The sequence below is a fragment of the Panthera tigris genome, chromosome B4 (genome assembly GCF_018350195.1).
Source record: "Panthera tigris isolate Pti1 chromosome B4, P.tigris_Pti1_mat1.1, whole genome shotgun sequence".
Lineage (NCBI taxonomy): Eukaryota > Metazoa > Chordata > Mammalia > Carnivora > Felidae > Panthera > Panthera tigris.
Window position 1 is genome coordinate 113230312 of NC_056666.1, and position 16833 is coordinate 113247144.

Genomic DNA, 16833 nt, shown 5'->3' on the forward strand with positions numbered 1-16833 from the left:
CGCTTTCACAGTTCTGGAAGCCAGAAATCCAAAATCAAGGAACTGGCAGAGCTGGGCTCCTTCCGAAGGTTCTAGGGAAGGACCTTTCCTTGCTTCTTCATCCGGGTGTTCCTTGGCTGGGGCTGCAACCACTTTAATCTCTGCCTCTATCTTCAGATAACCTTCCTTCCTCTCTATGTCTATTCTCACCCTGTCTCTTATTAGTACACGGTGTAGATGGATTTAAGGCCCACCCAGATAATCCAGAACAATCTCATCTCGAGTTCTTTCATTTAACTACACCTGCAAAGACTTTAGCCAAATAAGATCCCAGGTACGTGTTCCAGAGTTTAAGACAGGGACCTATCTTTCCAGGAGCTTCCATTCAACCCACTCCGTTTCTTCTTCTACCCGATGTAACCATCATTATATCAATTAAAAAAAAAATAAATAAATGTAGTGCTCTAACGTGGTTTGTAGTATCTTTCTCTTCCCCCTATTTACAAGTCCAACTTGCATATTTAAACTTTGAATTCTGGCTCTGTGTTCACTAGCAAGGCAACCTTAAGTAAGTTGTTTATCTTTCCCTATAAGCTTCAGCTTTCTTGGCTCTGGAATGAGAACAGTAAATTCTACTTTGCAGGGTGCTTGGGAAAATCTACATGATAATGATGTTAAAATACTTAAGTGGCCAATAAGTGCCAGCTGATTTTAAATTAGAATAAAATATTTACCAAGACCAATCTGTTCTTTACCATGTGTATGCATTCAAGGTCCACGGTATGGGGGTTGGGGACACATCTCCACCAGCCAGAAACTCTTCTGGCACTAATGTGTAAGAGTAGGCTCATTGTTGACTGTTGATGCATGGGTGTGTGGCCTGCTCAGCAGTGGGAGGAGAATTCTCTGGATTCTCTAAATTGTTGCTCTCCCAGCCCACACCACGGACCTTTGAATCTTCAGTGGAAGATAGAATAAGGAGCCATTCTGGTACCAGAAAGGAGACAAGATTATTCCAGCAACTATGGGACTAGTCTCTTGGGATATGACTCCCCTGGGGCAACACAACTCAGGATTAGAGTGGTTGTGTTTGGGTTTCTGGATGCTATGTGGGGTGGAGAGGGAGGGGAGGGGGGATAGGCTGACCAGCCCAAGAGGGCTGCAAAGTCTGGGTCAGGTACCTGGTTACACAACCTCCTGGGTCCAGAATTTCATCCTGAAGCAAATAACCAGAATAGCCAAGCATCGAACGAGCAAACAAAAAAGAAAAATGCGTTTCTCAAGGATGTTTGTTTAGTTGTACGCTTCCAAACAAATAAAGGCAGGATAAGTTATACTGTATTTACACAGAGACAGCAAACTGCCAGCCCCACCCCAAACCCCAAACATGTTTGTATTTATTGTTAGTCCATCTCCTAGTCTGACCTCTCTGTGAGGAAATTAGGTTTCAAAACCTTCCTTCCACCCCCTTCCACACAGTATGCCACTACCCTACGCACACACCATTTTGTTTGGGGGAGGGAAATAAAAAATTCTGAATTTGTTCCAGTAATTGTTTCTAGTGAATAATCAGTCCAGAACTAGACACAAGGATCCTGCACGCATGCCATTTTTCCATAGAAAGCAATTCTATTTGTAAGAACAAAACGAAGATAACCAGTTTGGAATCACCAACACCCCTCTTACCATGAGACCTAAATTCAAAGTCATTCTGAATTCTCTGCAACCATTTGCATTAACGTCATTAATCCAATGATCCTAACAGGCCTGGCTGCCACAGACATGGGGTTCTTGAGAGAGTACCCAGAAATCTAATCCACTGCCAGGCATGGGTGATGCAGGGGCAGGTTTTCTATACCAATTCATGTCTCTTTATGTTACTATATGCAGATGTTCTTTCTTATTGTTTTCCTCGGTCTTCATATAATTACCCTGTGGTTCTTGATATTTTTATCAACCCATGGCTGCTTCTTATGAACATAAAACGGCCATGTCCACACAGATTCTGCTTTCCCCTTCCAGGGCATGCCCACCTTTCCAGAATGAGCATCATTGGGTTTTGAACACCAAGGCAACAAAGCCGAGGTCAGGGCTCAAGGGCTGTGCCAGCCAGTTGTCTTCCCTCTGCTCCATATGTGCAAACTGAACTCCCAAACCTGGCCTGTGTGCTCCCAAATGGATGCTTTATGTCAGAAGGTATCCTGGATAAGGTAGAAATGGACAGAGTAATTTAACTACCTCTAATGAGAGCGGGGGAGGGGGGAGGAGGATTCATACTGAACTTTGCTGTTGTGAATGCATATGATTATTTATTTATGACTTAGAATGGAAAAGCACATTCATTAGAGGACTGTCTGTGTATCTTTCTATAGATCAACGTGTCTATTCCTTTAAGAAGCTTATTTGAATACCTGCTCTATGTCAAGTGCTATGTGAGGTACTTAGGTTCTGTAATATATAAGACACAGCATGAGCCTTCAATGAAATCATTATAGAGCAAAAAGACAAGGTGAGGGTAGAAGAGGGAAGGAGAGAGAGGGATGGCTCTTCCTGAGAGGATCAGAACAGACTTTTGGAGGAAGAGAGTCAAAGCTGGAATTTAGACATGTATGTGGGTTTGTTTACCAGGCAAAATGGAGATCAGAAGGCAGATGGGAGCTACCTGAGCCAAGGTGTGGAGACGTGAAGGGCAAGGTACATTTAAAGAACAGCGAGCAGCTTGCTATCACTGGATTACACATTCTGCAAGAGTTCATATCAGGAGACGACAAATGACGATTCTGGGCGTGTGAGAACCCTCACATGAAATGTTTACGTTTCATTTATTCAAGAAATGTTTGTTGAGCTCATACTAAACAGAAGGATTTAGAACGGGAGCTAGGAGCTTAGGGTAAGGGAGGAGATAAGACATAAATCTGCAAACCACCTTATAAAGTAAGACACTTTCCATGAGGGAGGCAACATCAGAGAGGTATTTCATTCGTGTGCCTCAATAACGATGGATTGAATACTAAATGAATACTCACTACATTAAGAAGTAAGACATGTTTGGCAAGGAGCTGGCAATCTAGTAGAATAAATAGAACATCATATCACAGTTTATTCAATAAGCAATGCAATACCATTTATTGACAGCTTACTAAGTAAGTTCCAGACACCGATCTAAGTGCTTTATGTTGATTAACTTCAATCGTCCTCACCCAATAGGTAAATATCATTATTGTCTACATTTCACAAATGGCAACATCAGGCCCAGAGAGGTTATTAACTCCCTCAATCACAGCTAAGATTAAAATCCAGACAATTTGTCTCTACATTCTTAACCATCACTCCAGAGAACTATGGAAGCAGGGGAGAGAAACACAAGCCAGCCTAGACATGGCTGGGGAAGACTCATCCTTTTATTCCACGAGTAGTTATAGGATTATAGTTATAGCTTATAGAATCTTAGGAAACTACCAAACTTCTGATACTCACCAGATTATGAAACATCTAGAGTTCAAGTTCAAGGGTAAACCTTTTCCCCAAAATCCAACTAGGTTACATTTCTCACTCACATGATTAAAATTTTTCCATGCCCCATCCAATCCAGGTTCATCTATCCCCTCACACACCAACTCTAATCATATGCTTCTAGGATCTTTATCAAGAGAAGTATAAATTTAATGGGGAAACTGCTAATATTTCTTTTCAGGGATCCCCTTACAGGCTCCCAGCATTTTATGTTATCTAATGGCTTTGGAATGGCACTGTGAAAATTCCTGGCTGGATGTGCAAACTGTTCATTTATTATGTATCTGTCTAATTATCTTACATCCAATGAAATTAGAATATATTTCTCATTCAAATCACTGTAACTTTTCCATCTCCTAATTCAGCCCCCTCTATCCTCATAACCACTATAGGCATTGGGTTGGCAAATAGCAAGAAGGGGAGAATTGTAAGAAGTTAATGATTTTCTAATCATCTCTAATGATCTTATTATGAAACCTCATCATATATAGACGGTAAAAGAGTCACAAGAGGTCCAAATGCCAAAAGATGACCTTGTTCTTAGAGAAAGAAGTCCAGGATGGAGAGATCTGTGTAAGTTAGCATAGCATTTGCCTGCAGGTAACAGAATCCAACTAGAATGACCTAGACAAATAAAGAGTGTTTCTCCTGTAATATGACCAGAGCCCAGGCCAGGTATCAGCAACCTGCCAGGCTCCTTCTGTTTTTCTGTTCTGCTGTTATCTTTGCAAGACCACTGGTATGCTTTCAGATATCAAGCCATATTCCAGACCACAAGAAGAGCAAAGATCAGGGATGCCTGGGTGGCTTCGTTGGTTGCGCGTCTGACTTTGACTTGGGTCATGATCTCACAGTTCATGAGTTCGAGCCTCACCTCAAGCCCCATGTCAGGCTCTGTGCTGATAGCTCAGATTCTGTGTCTCCCTCTCTCTGTACCTCCCCTGTTTGCTCTCTGATTCTCTCTTTCAAAAATAAATAAACATACCATATATATAAATACTATATATATATCTATATATATATATATATATATATATATATATATATAAAAGACAGAAGCTATCAACTCTGTCCCCTTTGAGAAAGTTTTTCCAGAAGCCACATCCTGCAACTCCTGCTTAAACCTCATTGCCATATTTGAGTCACATGGCCTCAGAGCAAGTCAGCATGTTAATTCTGCACCTGCCGCCAAGCAAAGCAGGGTTTTGGTAGCAAGAAAAATGGAGAGCACACACATTGGGTTAGCGCCTAGCAGTACCTGCACCATTATCTTAAAATTTTCCAATGAAGATAATAGAGAGGGAGAAGACCAGAGAAAGATCAAGTCAAAACAGATTTTAAAACTCAACGGCACACAGCTAATTAAACACCAGCCTAATGTGAAGTATTTTCCCTTTTAAGTTACTTAACAGATAATCCCTGGCCCTAAATCTCACAAGATGACTAGGAGTCGGGCTTGGGGAGGGCAGGAAGAGGGCAAACACCGCCAGTGTGGGCCGCTCTGTGTGGAAATTACAATCCATTCCCTGTTTCCAGAAAACAAATTGCAGAGTAAGGAATATCAAGAAGGTAAATGGGCCAGGTCATGAGAGGCTCATGTGTGTGCTTAAAAACATGACTTTCTGGTACAAGACAAAGAGCCACTGAAGTGTCTGAAGCCAAGAAGGACTCGGTCACGCATACATTTTAGATAACTTGGATTCCAAGGGGGTGCTCACCGGTGGCCACATCCATGGATCCTACTCACCTGGGAGGCAGTGTGCATCTTTTGCACATGATTTACACTTCTGCCTTTGAGGGCTTTCTCCTGGTATCCTTCTGAGTCAGAACATTTCAGTCAGGTATGTTTGCATTGACATTTCCAGGTGAGCTCTCCCGTTTGCGGGTCAATCAAAATCGTGAATGGTCAATAAGCCTCCCAAAGGTGTTGAGTACATGCGAGTGAGTGAGTGAGTGTGTGTGAGAGAGAGAGAGAGAGAGAGAGAGAGAGAGAGATCACAGCCCTCCTGTGCTTGGAACGTGCAGTGGCCTCCAAGTCCTTCCGAGAAAGCGGCCATTAACCTGGCAGCTAGCAGTCACTTCCAGATGCCCAAAGGAGGCCCAAGGGAGGACCCTCTCTGTGTGCCAGCTCTAAACTCTCCTTTCATCTCTCAAGCACAGGTTCTATGAGCCTAAGCAGAGTTTTGCGGTGCTCAACTTCCCTGGACTTGATGTGTTCCCATGGGAACATTCTGGTGTCAGATGTAGCTGCAGATTACCTGTTCCATCCCCTTCTGCTACCGAACTCAGGTCCCATTTGCTCCTTCTCCTTTCACTGCAGACATGTCATGGGGACAGCTATTGTGATGAGTAGGAAAGGGGGTCTTCAAAATATTTCATAACTAATAGAACGTGTGCAGTAACCAGTCAGAATGCATGTGTCACCAATCAGGACAGGTATCGGCCATGAATTACTGGAACCAGCTGAATACCAGTCTTGGTATTAGGCGTTAACTTACAGAGATGTATAAGGTATGGGTCTTCTCGCAAAATCTCCTCTTGTCAAATAATTTACCCCAGGTCTAGGACCTAGAATAGGTTCACCAGTGACAGTCACCATCGGGGAGCAGAATGCTCTCTCTGTGCTGGGGGGCACCTTCCCATCATTGTTGTATTGGTGACCCCACCTCCCTCCTGGCCTTCAGACTGGCACTGATTTTCCATCCAGGGTGGTGGCATGTGGAGGCAGAGGTCTTGGTGACAACAGATTACTGTTAGAGCAGATTAGAGAGGGGCAGGTTTAGGGCTAAATTGTCTGCATCTTCAACTTGGTTGTGAAAGAAAAGAACAATCGTGCTGTTCTGGGGACATCCTCCATGAGTCTGAAGGTGAACTTTGAAAGCTGAAGGTTATCCTCCCTGGTAGTCTTTAAACGGGTTTTGTTTTTAGCGGCGCCCTCTTTACAAAAGCATTCTTATTTGGAAATCCAATCCAGGTGGAATTGCAATGCTGGAAGCTGGGGAAAGTCCCACAGGCTCACCTTCAAGGCATCCCCAGAAGCCCTGGACCCCTGACAACATCAGGCTCATTCCTCATTCACAAAAGGGGGAAAGCGAGACTCGGAAGTGATCTAGGCCTGGTGTCAGACGGCTTGAGTCAGACAAATGGCACCTAGGCTTTTAACTGCTAACCATACCCTTCCTCCCCCTCCGTCCCCTTTCCCCTCTTCCCCCTCCAGCCAGCTTGCTTCAGCCACTCAGCATGGGCAGCCGCAGGTTCTGTGTATGGAACCAGGAAGCCACTAGTGAATAAATCATAGCTAACATTTCTTTGCTCCTCACTCTTTAGGGACCCCTTTCACCTCTTCTGTCTTATATGACACAACAATCTGAAGGGGCGGACCTATGCCGGCCGACCATGCCTCTTCCCCTTGAGTAACCTCCCACTCACCCGTTCAAACTTCCCAATCAAAACACGCCCGGCGACCTGCATAACAGGACTCCAACCCTTCCCCAGCCAATTGGCTGAGCCCACAGCCATTACCTCACCAACTGCCCCTAGACCCCAATAAAACCTTTGTGCTTTTGAAACTCACTCTCTCTCCCCAGTATCTCACCGCTGCGTCGGTGCAGGTAGGGGATTGAGCTCGAGCTAGCTCGAATAAAGGCTCTTTTGCTTTTGCATCGGACTCGGCTCCCTGGTGGTCTTTGGGGATCACGAATTCTGGGCATAACAAATCCACATGAACATGTACTGTCTCGTAGGACATAATAACCCAAATGAAACAATCAAGTGGGGTTAAGCAATCTACTCAAGGACAGATCCCTAGAAATTAGAACTCGTTCTAAACACAGCAGACACTTAGCACAAGTTAGTACACTTTGAGAGCAAATGATCTGCATGGATTAACACCCAGAACGGTGTTTCCCAAAGGCTGGTGGCCCCAGAGCAGAGCTTCCATATTAACCTGAGAAACTGTCAGAAATGCAGATTCCAGAGCCCATGCCAGACCTTTTAAATTAGAAACTTCAGGGTAGAGCCCCAAACACAGCAACCTATTTTTTTTAACAAGACCTCCAGTTGATTCTGATGCCAGCTAAAAAGTTTGGGAACCTCCACACTAAGGAACACAGTCATATTTCGATCTCCCACGCAGCCCTTACTGGGGGGCCCTCTGAAGAGCAAGTGGGAGATGTCCCTTCCCCTGGGACCTCAGACCTCAGCGGTAACTGGCCCTGCCTGCATTTATGTCAGGACGGAGCCCAGGAAAGTGCACCGCTCATGGTGCTTCTAAATCATACTAATTGTTCTCTCTTGTGTGCCTACCATCACGGGAAATACCACATAGTATAAGATATGCAACATCTTCCACGGTACCCCACCGCATCTCCTTTTCAAGGAGTTTCGAACAGAGTCTCCAAGTCCCAAAATCATGGTACATGCACTGCTTCTCAAGCTTTGATGTGCAAATGTGTCATTTAAAGATATTGTTGAAATAGAGATTCTGTTTCAGCAAAACTTAGTATTTGATACAGATAATAAGATTGTGGATTCAATAAAGACTTTCAAGCTTCTCCTGAACACTTGTGTCTCTTCCCCAAGGCCCTAAAATTATCCCCGAAGTTAGAAAAGCAGACAGAAATTTGCTAAGACCAGAGACCCCAATTATTGCCGTTCAAATTGGACATAATAATTTACCACTAGGCATTTGAGGGCTAAGAGTTACGAAGCTGATTCGTCCCTACCAAGATTCCACCATCTCCCCTTTAAAAAGATCAATAAGGTGGTCAGAATGAGCGAGATAATCAGCTAGACAGTTGCCTTTCAGGGTTCCAGTAGGAAAAGTCCCTCAAGCGCATCCTTTGTAGTAAATGCTGCTTGGGTAATTGCTTCTATTTGATTGAAGTATTCTGCAGAGTCTCCTGATGAATTTAATAGAAAGGAGACAGACCCACAAGACATTCATTTTGTAGACTGAGTCATCAGAGCATTTCGTCTAAACCTAAGAGACAGTTCCCTGCTTTTTCTGAGTAGCATTGCAAGTTGATACAAATGACATAAAAATCAAGAGGCCAGAATCTAATCCCCACTTCCTGATAATCCCCAAAATGACTTTTTTCTCAATTAAAAGAAACTCCCAAGGATTATTTGGATGGTGGTCAAGGACAATAGGGCTCCTATTTCAGGAGTCCTCCTAACCATACATGGGGATTATCAGGTCCATGCAATCTCCATGTATCAAGTCTGGCCAGGCTACTGAAGTTGCAGGTGCTGGCCTGGTGTATGGTAGAACGGTATAAACAGGACTTTCTGACTTCAAGAAATTACTGGACATCCTTAACGCAGTTCATAAGTTTCTCCTCAAGTGATGGGGGAAGAAAGCTAAACAATACTACAAGAGTAAAGAAGCAGGGCAATGTCACCTTAAGGTAGCCAGAGGACACCGACCTTTAAGTTGTGACATTGCTTTATTTGCTCATCTGCATAAATATAAATATTCATTCTGTGATTCTCAAGAGGAGAATCAAAGCAGGATAAATTCTGTTGAGCTCATTTGAAAGGGCAGGTTTAGTAAACCGCTGTACTGATCTGTCACCAGTTATTTGAATTACTAATATATGTTCTTTAATTTCACCCGGCAGAATCCAAAAAGCCAAGATGGTGTTTCTCCCAGAGAGGCACGGAGAGTGTTGCACATAGTCATTTTTGTTTCCATTAAGCCTCTGGTAGCTAAGAAAGTAAGAGATGGCCAAAGAGCCCCCTCATCCCACTTTATCTTTGCGTGATAGCAGATGGCACGTGGAGTTTAACTGATATCATCGCATCCGTGACAGTGGCCGCCGAAGGTGCCAAATGATGTCATTTTGTGCAGCGAAACATGCTAATTGCCAGTGGCTAATGAGCTCTGCAAAAACAAACAAACAAACAAGGAATCCTAATATTGTGATGCTTTATAACCCCAGATTTACAACTTGATACAGCTTAGGAAACAGCCCGCTCGTTGAAGTAAACTTGCACAAGCGTATGCCCCAGCTTGCAATCAGCGCCATGCACATTGGGAACGCTGAAAAATTAATGAGCTATTACAGAAACACATTCCACACATACACATCTACTTCTGGGAAAGCCAGCTGGATTAATCCTAATAGGTTTTTAAAATTCATTCTTGATTCCATCAATTATTGAAGAGTTATAAGTCGAGATCAATGATCCCTGGTTCTTTACTACCTCAGACAAGGACTGGCCATAATCCAGCCTTTCCTTCAGGCCTGCTTCATTGACATATCGACACGCCTACAGCCAGCAGAGCGGTAGGCCTTATGGGTAGTGGCTGTGCCTCGTTCTAATAAAAAATCTACCCACATGGCCTCCAATCAGTTTGTCATCCGTGGACACACACACACACACACACACTGATATTTCTTTTATAAGTCCTATAGCGAAATCAAAAGCCCTCTGAGGTTCCAATCTATGCTGTTCTGACTACTGCTCTGTGACCTTGGCCAAATGAATTACCCTTTCTCAGCTTCACGTCTTTCCCTGTAAGGAAGGGATGGTAATAGTGCCTGTCTCATAAGGTGGTCATGATGAGTAAATCAGATAATGTGTGTAGGAGCTTACCACAGAGCTGGGCGTGCGGTAAATGCTCAGTCAGTACTGGCCACATTATTGGCAGTATTATTTTAATTGGAATTTGTGAAACTACTTGTTCTCCTAACTGAATATATGAATGACTTTCACATAATTTTTTCAAGCATAAGAAATCTGTATGAGTGTCTTCGTCAGCTTGGACTGCTATAACAAAATAGCACAGACTGGCTGGCCTAAACAGCAAACACTTATTTCTCACATTCTGAAGGCTAGGAAGTCCAAGATCAAGGTGCCAGCATGGTTGGGTTATGGTGAGGGCTCTCTTCCTGGCTTGTAGGTGGCCACCTTCTCCCTGCAGCCTCACATGGCTGAGAGAGAGCACACTGGTATCTCTTCCTCTTTTTATAATTGCCCAGGTCCCATCACAGGGGCCCCAACCTCATGACCTCATCTAAACCTAATTACCTCCCAAAGGCCCCGTTCTCCAAATGTACCAATGCATTTGGCAGTTAGGGCTTTGACATACAAGTTTGGGAAAGACACATTCAGTTTGTAGGGACACAGTCTAAACATCACAAGCTTCAAATCATAAACTACTGGTTCAATTCTGACACTGTTTGCACCAGGGCTGTGGCTCATCGTTCATTCTCATTTAACCCTTCTTTAGGGACATGATTGGGCTGTTTTCCTGGCAGATCTGAGACTGCCTGCAGTGTAGCCTTTCCTGGGCTCCTTCATCATAAAAATGGAGGCAGGGCCCATTACTAGTCGGGTGTGAGGTGCCAGGAGAAGGGGAATCTCCCACCAGCTCTCCTCCAGAGCAAGGAAGTTCTAAGACCTGCCAGGGAGATAGAACGTGCTATCAGATGAGAGAGACTTACCTATGGAAGGGATGCTCCTACAAGTCTACTCCTAGAAGATGTCCAATCTATTTTTAAATCTCACAGGTCTAGTTTTTCCCCCTAAAGGAGCAACATGTTCCACATGTGCTGGGTGACTGTATGTGCCAAGCACTGGGCTAGATATCTAAGACACCAAGATGCCCTCTCCTAACTCACAATTGAGAAGATTGGACTGACATGAAAATGAGAAAAAAAAGAACGTGCTAAATGGCTTGCACAATGTTGGAGGTGAGTAGGCAGTGGTGGAGATCCACAAAGAGAATAATTAGGGGAATGACAAAACGTTCAGCAAATGTTCTCAGTAGTGAAGGGAAATTCATTTCTTGAAGCCTCATTTTCAAAAGGATACAATATTTTCTCCTCTTCAAATTGACTTGTCTACTCGCTCCTTCATCTTTGGAGCCTTATTTATCAAGTAATTCATATCTCCATAAATGATAATCCACAAGAATATAACAAACGCACTGCTATGTTATAACGGATTCCCCCAATCTATTACAGATTTTTCCTTTCTTGCCATCCTTCCTTCTCTCCTTCATTTCTTCCCAACGATCAACAGCAATATTAGTGGGGTGCTTGGGTGGCTCAGTCGGTTAAGCATCTGACTCTTGGTTTCAGCTCAAGTCATGATCTCATAGTTTGTGAGACCCAGCCCCTCATTGGGCTCCACAGTGACGGCAAAGAGCCTTCTTGGGATTCTTTCTCTGCCCCTTCTCTCTCCCTCTCTCTCTCTCTCTGTCTCTCTCTCTCTCAAAAATAAATATATAAACTTCAAAAAAACAATATTAGCAATAAAAGCAAACACATATATGTTTCCAGCTACCAGGCACTGATTCTGTTATACGTGTTCCTGTCTATGTATGTCACAGTTTACACATGTTGATTCATTAATTCTCACAACAATCCAACAAGGTAGGTCACATGACTATCCCCTTTTGCAAATGGGTAAGTCAAGGTTTGGAGAGGCTGAATAGCTTGCTTGAGGTCACACCGCTCTTAAATGGTAGGGTGGGGTCTTGCCCCCTCCCCAGCAGTCCCAGACAATCTGGCTCTGAGTCTGTTTTGGTCCTGACATTGCCCTGCTTCTCCAAACGTGGGGCTTCACGACCAGACCTGAACAGTCTTCATTCATTTCTCTTATCAGAGCTCTCAAAAATCTTGCCTGTTCCTACCGATTCAATGTCATTTTTGTCAACCACTCCAAAATGTATATATCCACATATGTCCATTTTACTCTAGCTCCAAGATACCAGTGGCTACTGCAAACTTCCATTCCATCCACCTTTTAATTATTAAGTTTGAGACCCCAAAATTAACCTTGGCTTATTCCTTCTCTTTGCTCTCTATATCCTTTCAAATATGCTTCAAATGCTTCTCATTGCCTCTCCTAGCCAATACCACCAAAGCAGAAGCACCAAGGTTTCCAACAAGGGGTCTGTTACCCTAAAGAGCTAATATGACCTCTCAAATGACTGTCCCCTCCCTCCTCACTGGTATGTCCACCAAGCATTTTGGTCAAGAGGTTGGTCAGACCCATGGAAAGTAACAGTGAGTGCCCCTGAAGATAGAGGGCTGGTGCCCACTTTCCCACAGCTCCAACACTGCTTCCATTGTCTCAGTTTCTTTATTTTCCCACTGCCTGCTGATTTTTTAATTTCCACAACATGCAGTCACTATGGTTTCAGACAGCAACAAAAGGCATATGTCCTAAATCCTGTAGGAGGTCTCCAGCTGGCTGCAAGATTCCTTTGCTACTGTGGAAGCTAATGAGCCTCTAATAGATTTCTTTCTCCGGTGCCATAACCCTACCAGAAAAACCAGCCACAGCCCATGAGCACATTCTAGAACTATTACAGTTCTCCTTTCACATATATACAGGGAGCCGTCTACCCACAACAGCAGGTAACTCATGCCTTCTCTCGCTCCTTAAAGTAAAGTTGAGTAACTTCACCAAACTGCTTAGATCCACCATTATGCACCATACATCATGCACCCTGAGGCAACAGAACAAGTTAAAAAATTATCTGTGATAAACATTCATTTGAAATGCAGCCAAGTAGACTTCAGAAAGCCCTCCACATTGTTATGAGCGTTTCTTCCTGGTTTCGTTGGTAAAATGAACTCTTTAAGTGGATAATTCATGATGTTGCAACAGACTACTGAATGAGTCAAATAAAAATATAAAAAGATCGCAACATATTAAGTTTAAAAACCAAGTTGCAAAAGGATGGGTAAATATGACACCATTAAATATGAATCATAAATACCATCAGAAAAAGGTTTTCAGGAGTTATCTAGACATAAGGATTATGGGTTATTTTGATTTTGTGTGTCTCTCAAATTTTCTGTCATAACCATGATTATCTTTGTAATCAGATTTTTTAAACTAATATTATTTTTAAAAAATTGTAACAATAGCAACAATGACAACAAAAAATGTGGGTGGTTCCATTCTAAGGAAACTAGAGTTTCTAGAATATTCTGATATTCTTTAGCACAGAATTATCATGTTGGACAGTCCTTTAACATTGGGCTTTATTTAGTCATCTGCTAAATGATGAGTTGAAATAAGACATCAGAGGCACCTTCTGTTAAAGTTCTATGATCCAGTATTTGGAGAAGTTAGGATTGAGAAGGACATTCTATCTCCCACAAGGCAAGTGATAAACTAAAGTTTATCTGTCTGCTGAGACTGCTATATATGATTGTCCTGAGTCTTGGATTTTTTTCCTTTTTATAAGTAAAACAAGATATTTAGACTAGACATCCTCAGCGGCCAATGTCCTCTGGATCTAAAATTCTGTGGTTCTATGGGTCAGACTATGACTCAGAAATGGCTTTTTTTTTTTATGTTTATTTATTTATTTTTTTTGAGAGAGAGAGAGAGAGAGAGGCAGAGAGAGAGGGAAAGAGAAATCCCAAGAAGGCTCCATGCTGTCAGCACAGAGCCCGATGCAGGGCTCAAACTCACTAACTGTGAGATCATGACCTGAGCCCCAGAAATGGCTTTTCAAGTGTTAGTGGCTTACAGACAAAATGTGCAATCTTTTCTCATGCATATTAGAGAATGGAAGATGCTGTGGCTACTAAAGTTGTGTCCTTAAAGAATTCGTGTTTGAAAATCCTACTTCTAATGTTCTTTAAGCAGGGCAAAGACAAACACAGGCACATACCTGACCTGGAGAACTGCCTGTCCTCAGTGAAAATTACAGACTTCAGGGACTGTGAGTTCCACTGCCATAACGTAACTCAACTTGTTTGCTGCAAGGCTGGGTTTTTTTTTTTTTCTTGTGGTCATTATTTTAAGTTGTCAGATTATTCCCTTGTTCATAATACCAGCAGAGAGCAGGAGACAAACCCGAGGCAGAGCAGAACATGGTCTGCTCTCTCTAATGCACACTGAAATCTGGGAGAAGCTATTTTATCTTAACAAAGGTAATGGCTATAACGGCACTTTGTAGACCAGAAAGCCCTGTACAAATGTGGAAAGTTGTTATTATTATTCACATCTCTGGGCCTTTTTAAAAAATGTGTATTTATTTTTTGACACAGAGAGAGAGAGAGAGAGACAGAGCATGAGTGGGGGAGGGGCAGAGAGAGAGGGAGACACAGAATCTGAAACAGGCTCCAGGCTCTGACTGTCAGCACAGAGCCCAACACGGGGCTTGAACTCACGGACAGCAAGATCATGACCTGAGCCGAAGTCGGACGCTCAACTGACTGAGCCACCCAGGGGCCCCTCTAAGCCTTTTTTGATAAGATAACTTTTTTCTTAAACTCAAGTTGGCTAACATACAATGTAGTCTTGGCTTCAGGAGTAGAATCCAGTGACTCCCCTCTTATGTATGACACGCAGTGCTTATTCTGGAAAGTACCTTCCTTAATGACAGTCACCCATTTAGCTCATTCCCAACCATCCCCCTCCAGCAACCCTGTTTGTTCTCTGTATTTAAGAGTCTTTTATGGTTTGCCTTCTTCTCTGTTTTTACCTTAGTTTTCCTTCCCTTCCCCTAGTTCATCTGTTGAGTTTCTCAAATTCCACATATGAGTGAAATCATGATATCTTTCTGTCTCTGACTGACTTATTTCATTTACCATAATACCCTCTAGTTTCATCCATGTTGTTGTAAATGGAAAGATTTCCATTTACATATAAATGGAAATAGAAATTTTACATAAATATAAAATATTCCATTTTATGTATCTCTTTATCCATTCATCAGTCAATGGACATTTGGGCTCTTTCCACCTTTTGGCTATTGTCGATAGCATTGCTGTAAACATTGGGGTGCATGTGCCCCTTCAAATCAGCATTTTTGTCTCCTTTGGATAAATACCTAGTAGTACAATTGCTGGGTCATGGGGTAGTTCATTTTTAGTTTTTTGAGGAACCTCCATACTGTTTTCCAGAGAGGCTGCACCAGTTTACATTCCCACCAACAGTGTAAGAGGGTTCCCCTTCCTCCGCATCCTTTCCAACATCTGTTGCTTCCTGAGTTGTTAATGTTAGCCATTCTGACAGGTTTAAGATGGTGTCTCATTGTGGTTTTGATTTGTATTTCCCTGATGATGGGTGATGTTGAATGTCTTTTCATGTGTCTGTTGGCCATCTGAATGTCTTCTTTGAAGAAGTGTCTAAGGGATGCCTGGGTGGCTCAGTTGGTTGAGCATCTGACTTCGGCTCAGGTCATGATCTCACCGTCCATGAGTTCAAGCCCTGCGTCAGGCTCTGTGCAGACAGCTTGGAGACTGGAACCTGCTTCGGATTCTGTGTCTCCCTCTCTCTCTGTCCCTCCCCTGCTCATGCTCTGTCTCTCTCACTCTCAAAAATGAATAAATGTTAAAAAAAATTTTTTTTTAATTAAAAAAAAAAGAAAAGAAAAAGTGTCTATTCATGCCTTTTGCCCATTTCTTCACTGGACTGCTTGTTTTTTCGGTGTTGATAAGACAACTTCTCAAGGTCTCTTTAAACGTTAAAACTCTTATTTCATGATGCTTCAGTAGTTAATTTCAACAAGCATTGCCAGTGGAACCTGGATCAGACTTCCCAGTTCTGAGGTTGGGGTTCTTTGAGGGTTTGGGGCAATAAACTGGAGAGGGCTCATTAAATTCTGAAGCATAATTCAAAACAACATCAATTTAGATTTCTTCTCATTATGGATACTATGCTTCCCATGCTTTGCATCAGGAGGAATTGGCACCCCCAAAGTCCCTCAGAGAGAGGAAACTTCGTTCTTACTGATATGTAAGTTCTACAGTCTGAGTAGTTTGCAGAACCACTAGCAAGAGGGATGCCCGGGGCCTGCAGTGGGAAACATGGTTTTGGAAATCACCTGTTCCTGCTGCTTTGCAAGTCAACTCACCGAGGTGGAAATGTTTTGTTCTCTCTTTTCTCCCATGTCCAGGATAAAACCTGGAATGAAATCATGGAAACATATCAAAAACTTCCTACCAATTAATTAGACTTGAGAAAGCAGCAAGTGGCCAAGTTGGAAGTCTTCACAGGTGAATGCATTGATTTCTTGGACCATTTTATCAGTTCCTAAGATGGTAATGTGGCTTTCAGTTTCATAGTAGATGGAAAATATTAATTTGATTCTTTGGGGACTCATTTCTCCCTGCCATGATAAAAAAAGGAAGTTGAGGGGAAGGTCCCTTCTTTCAGGGAATCTGAAGAAAATTGCATTTATGGTGTATTTTTGTTTATCTGCTGCTTGGTGTCTCTTTGTTCTCTTTTTTAAATATGGCCTGTTTGGTTTGTGTGAGATCTTCTGAGTAAACTAGTCCAGCTCCCCATCTGATGTCTGAATCTCTTCTGCCTTCTCACCCCATGTTCATACACTTCTAGAGTGAGGGAGCTCACTGCCAT

General features: G+C 42.8%; 1 protein-coding gene across 1 annotated transcript in view; it reads left to right on the forward strand.

Annotated features, from left to right (window-relative positions):
• Positions 1 to 16833, forward strand: part of PLEKHG7 (pleckstrin homology and RhoGEF domain containing G7) — a 61148-nt gene that overhangs the window by 10850 nt on the left and 33465 nt on the right. The window contains 5 exon segments of the mRNA XM_042993707.1: positions 5653 to 5713; positions 5715 to 5781; positions 9114 to 9160; positions 14113 to 14208; positions 16370 to 16502. Of these exon segments, the coding sequence (XP_042849641.1) occupies positions 5653 to 5713; positions 5715 to 5781; positions 9114 to 9160; positions 14113 to 14208; positions 16370 to 16502 (404 nt within the window).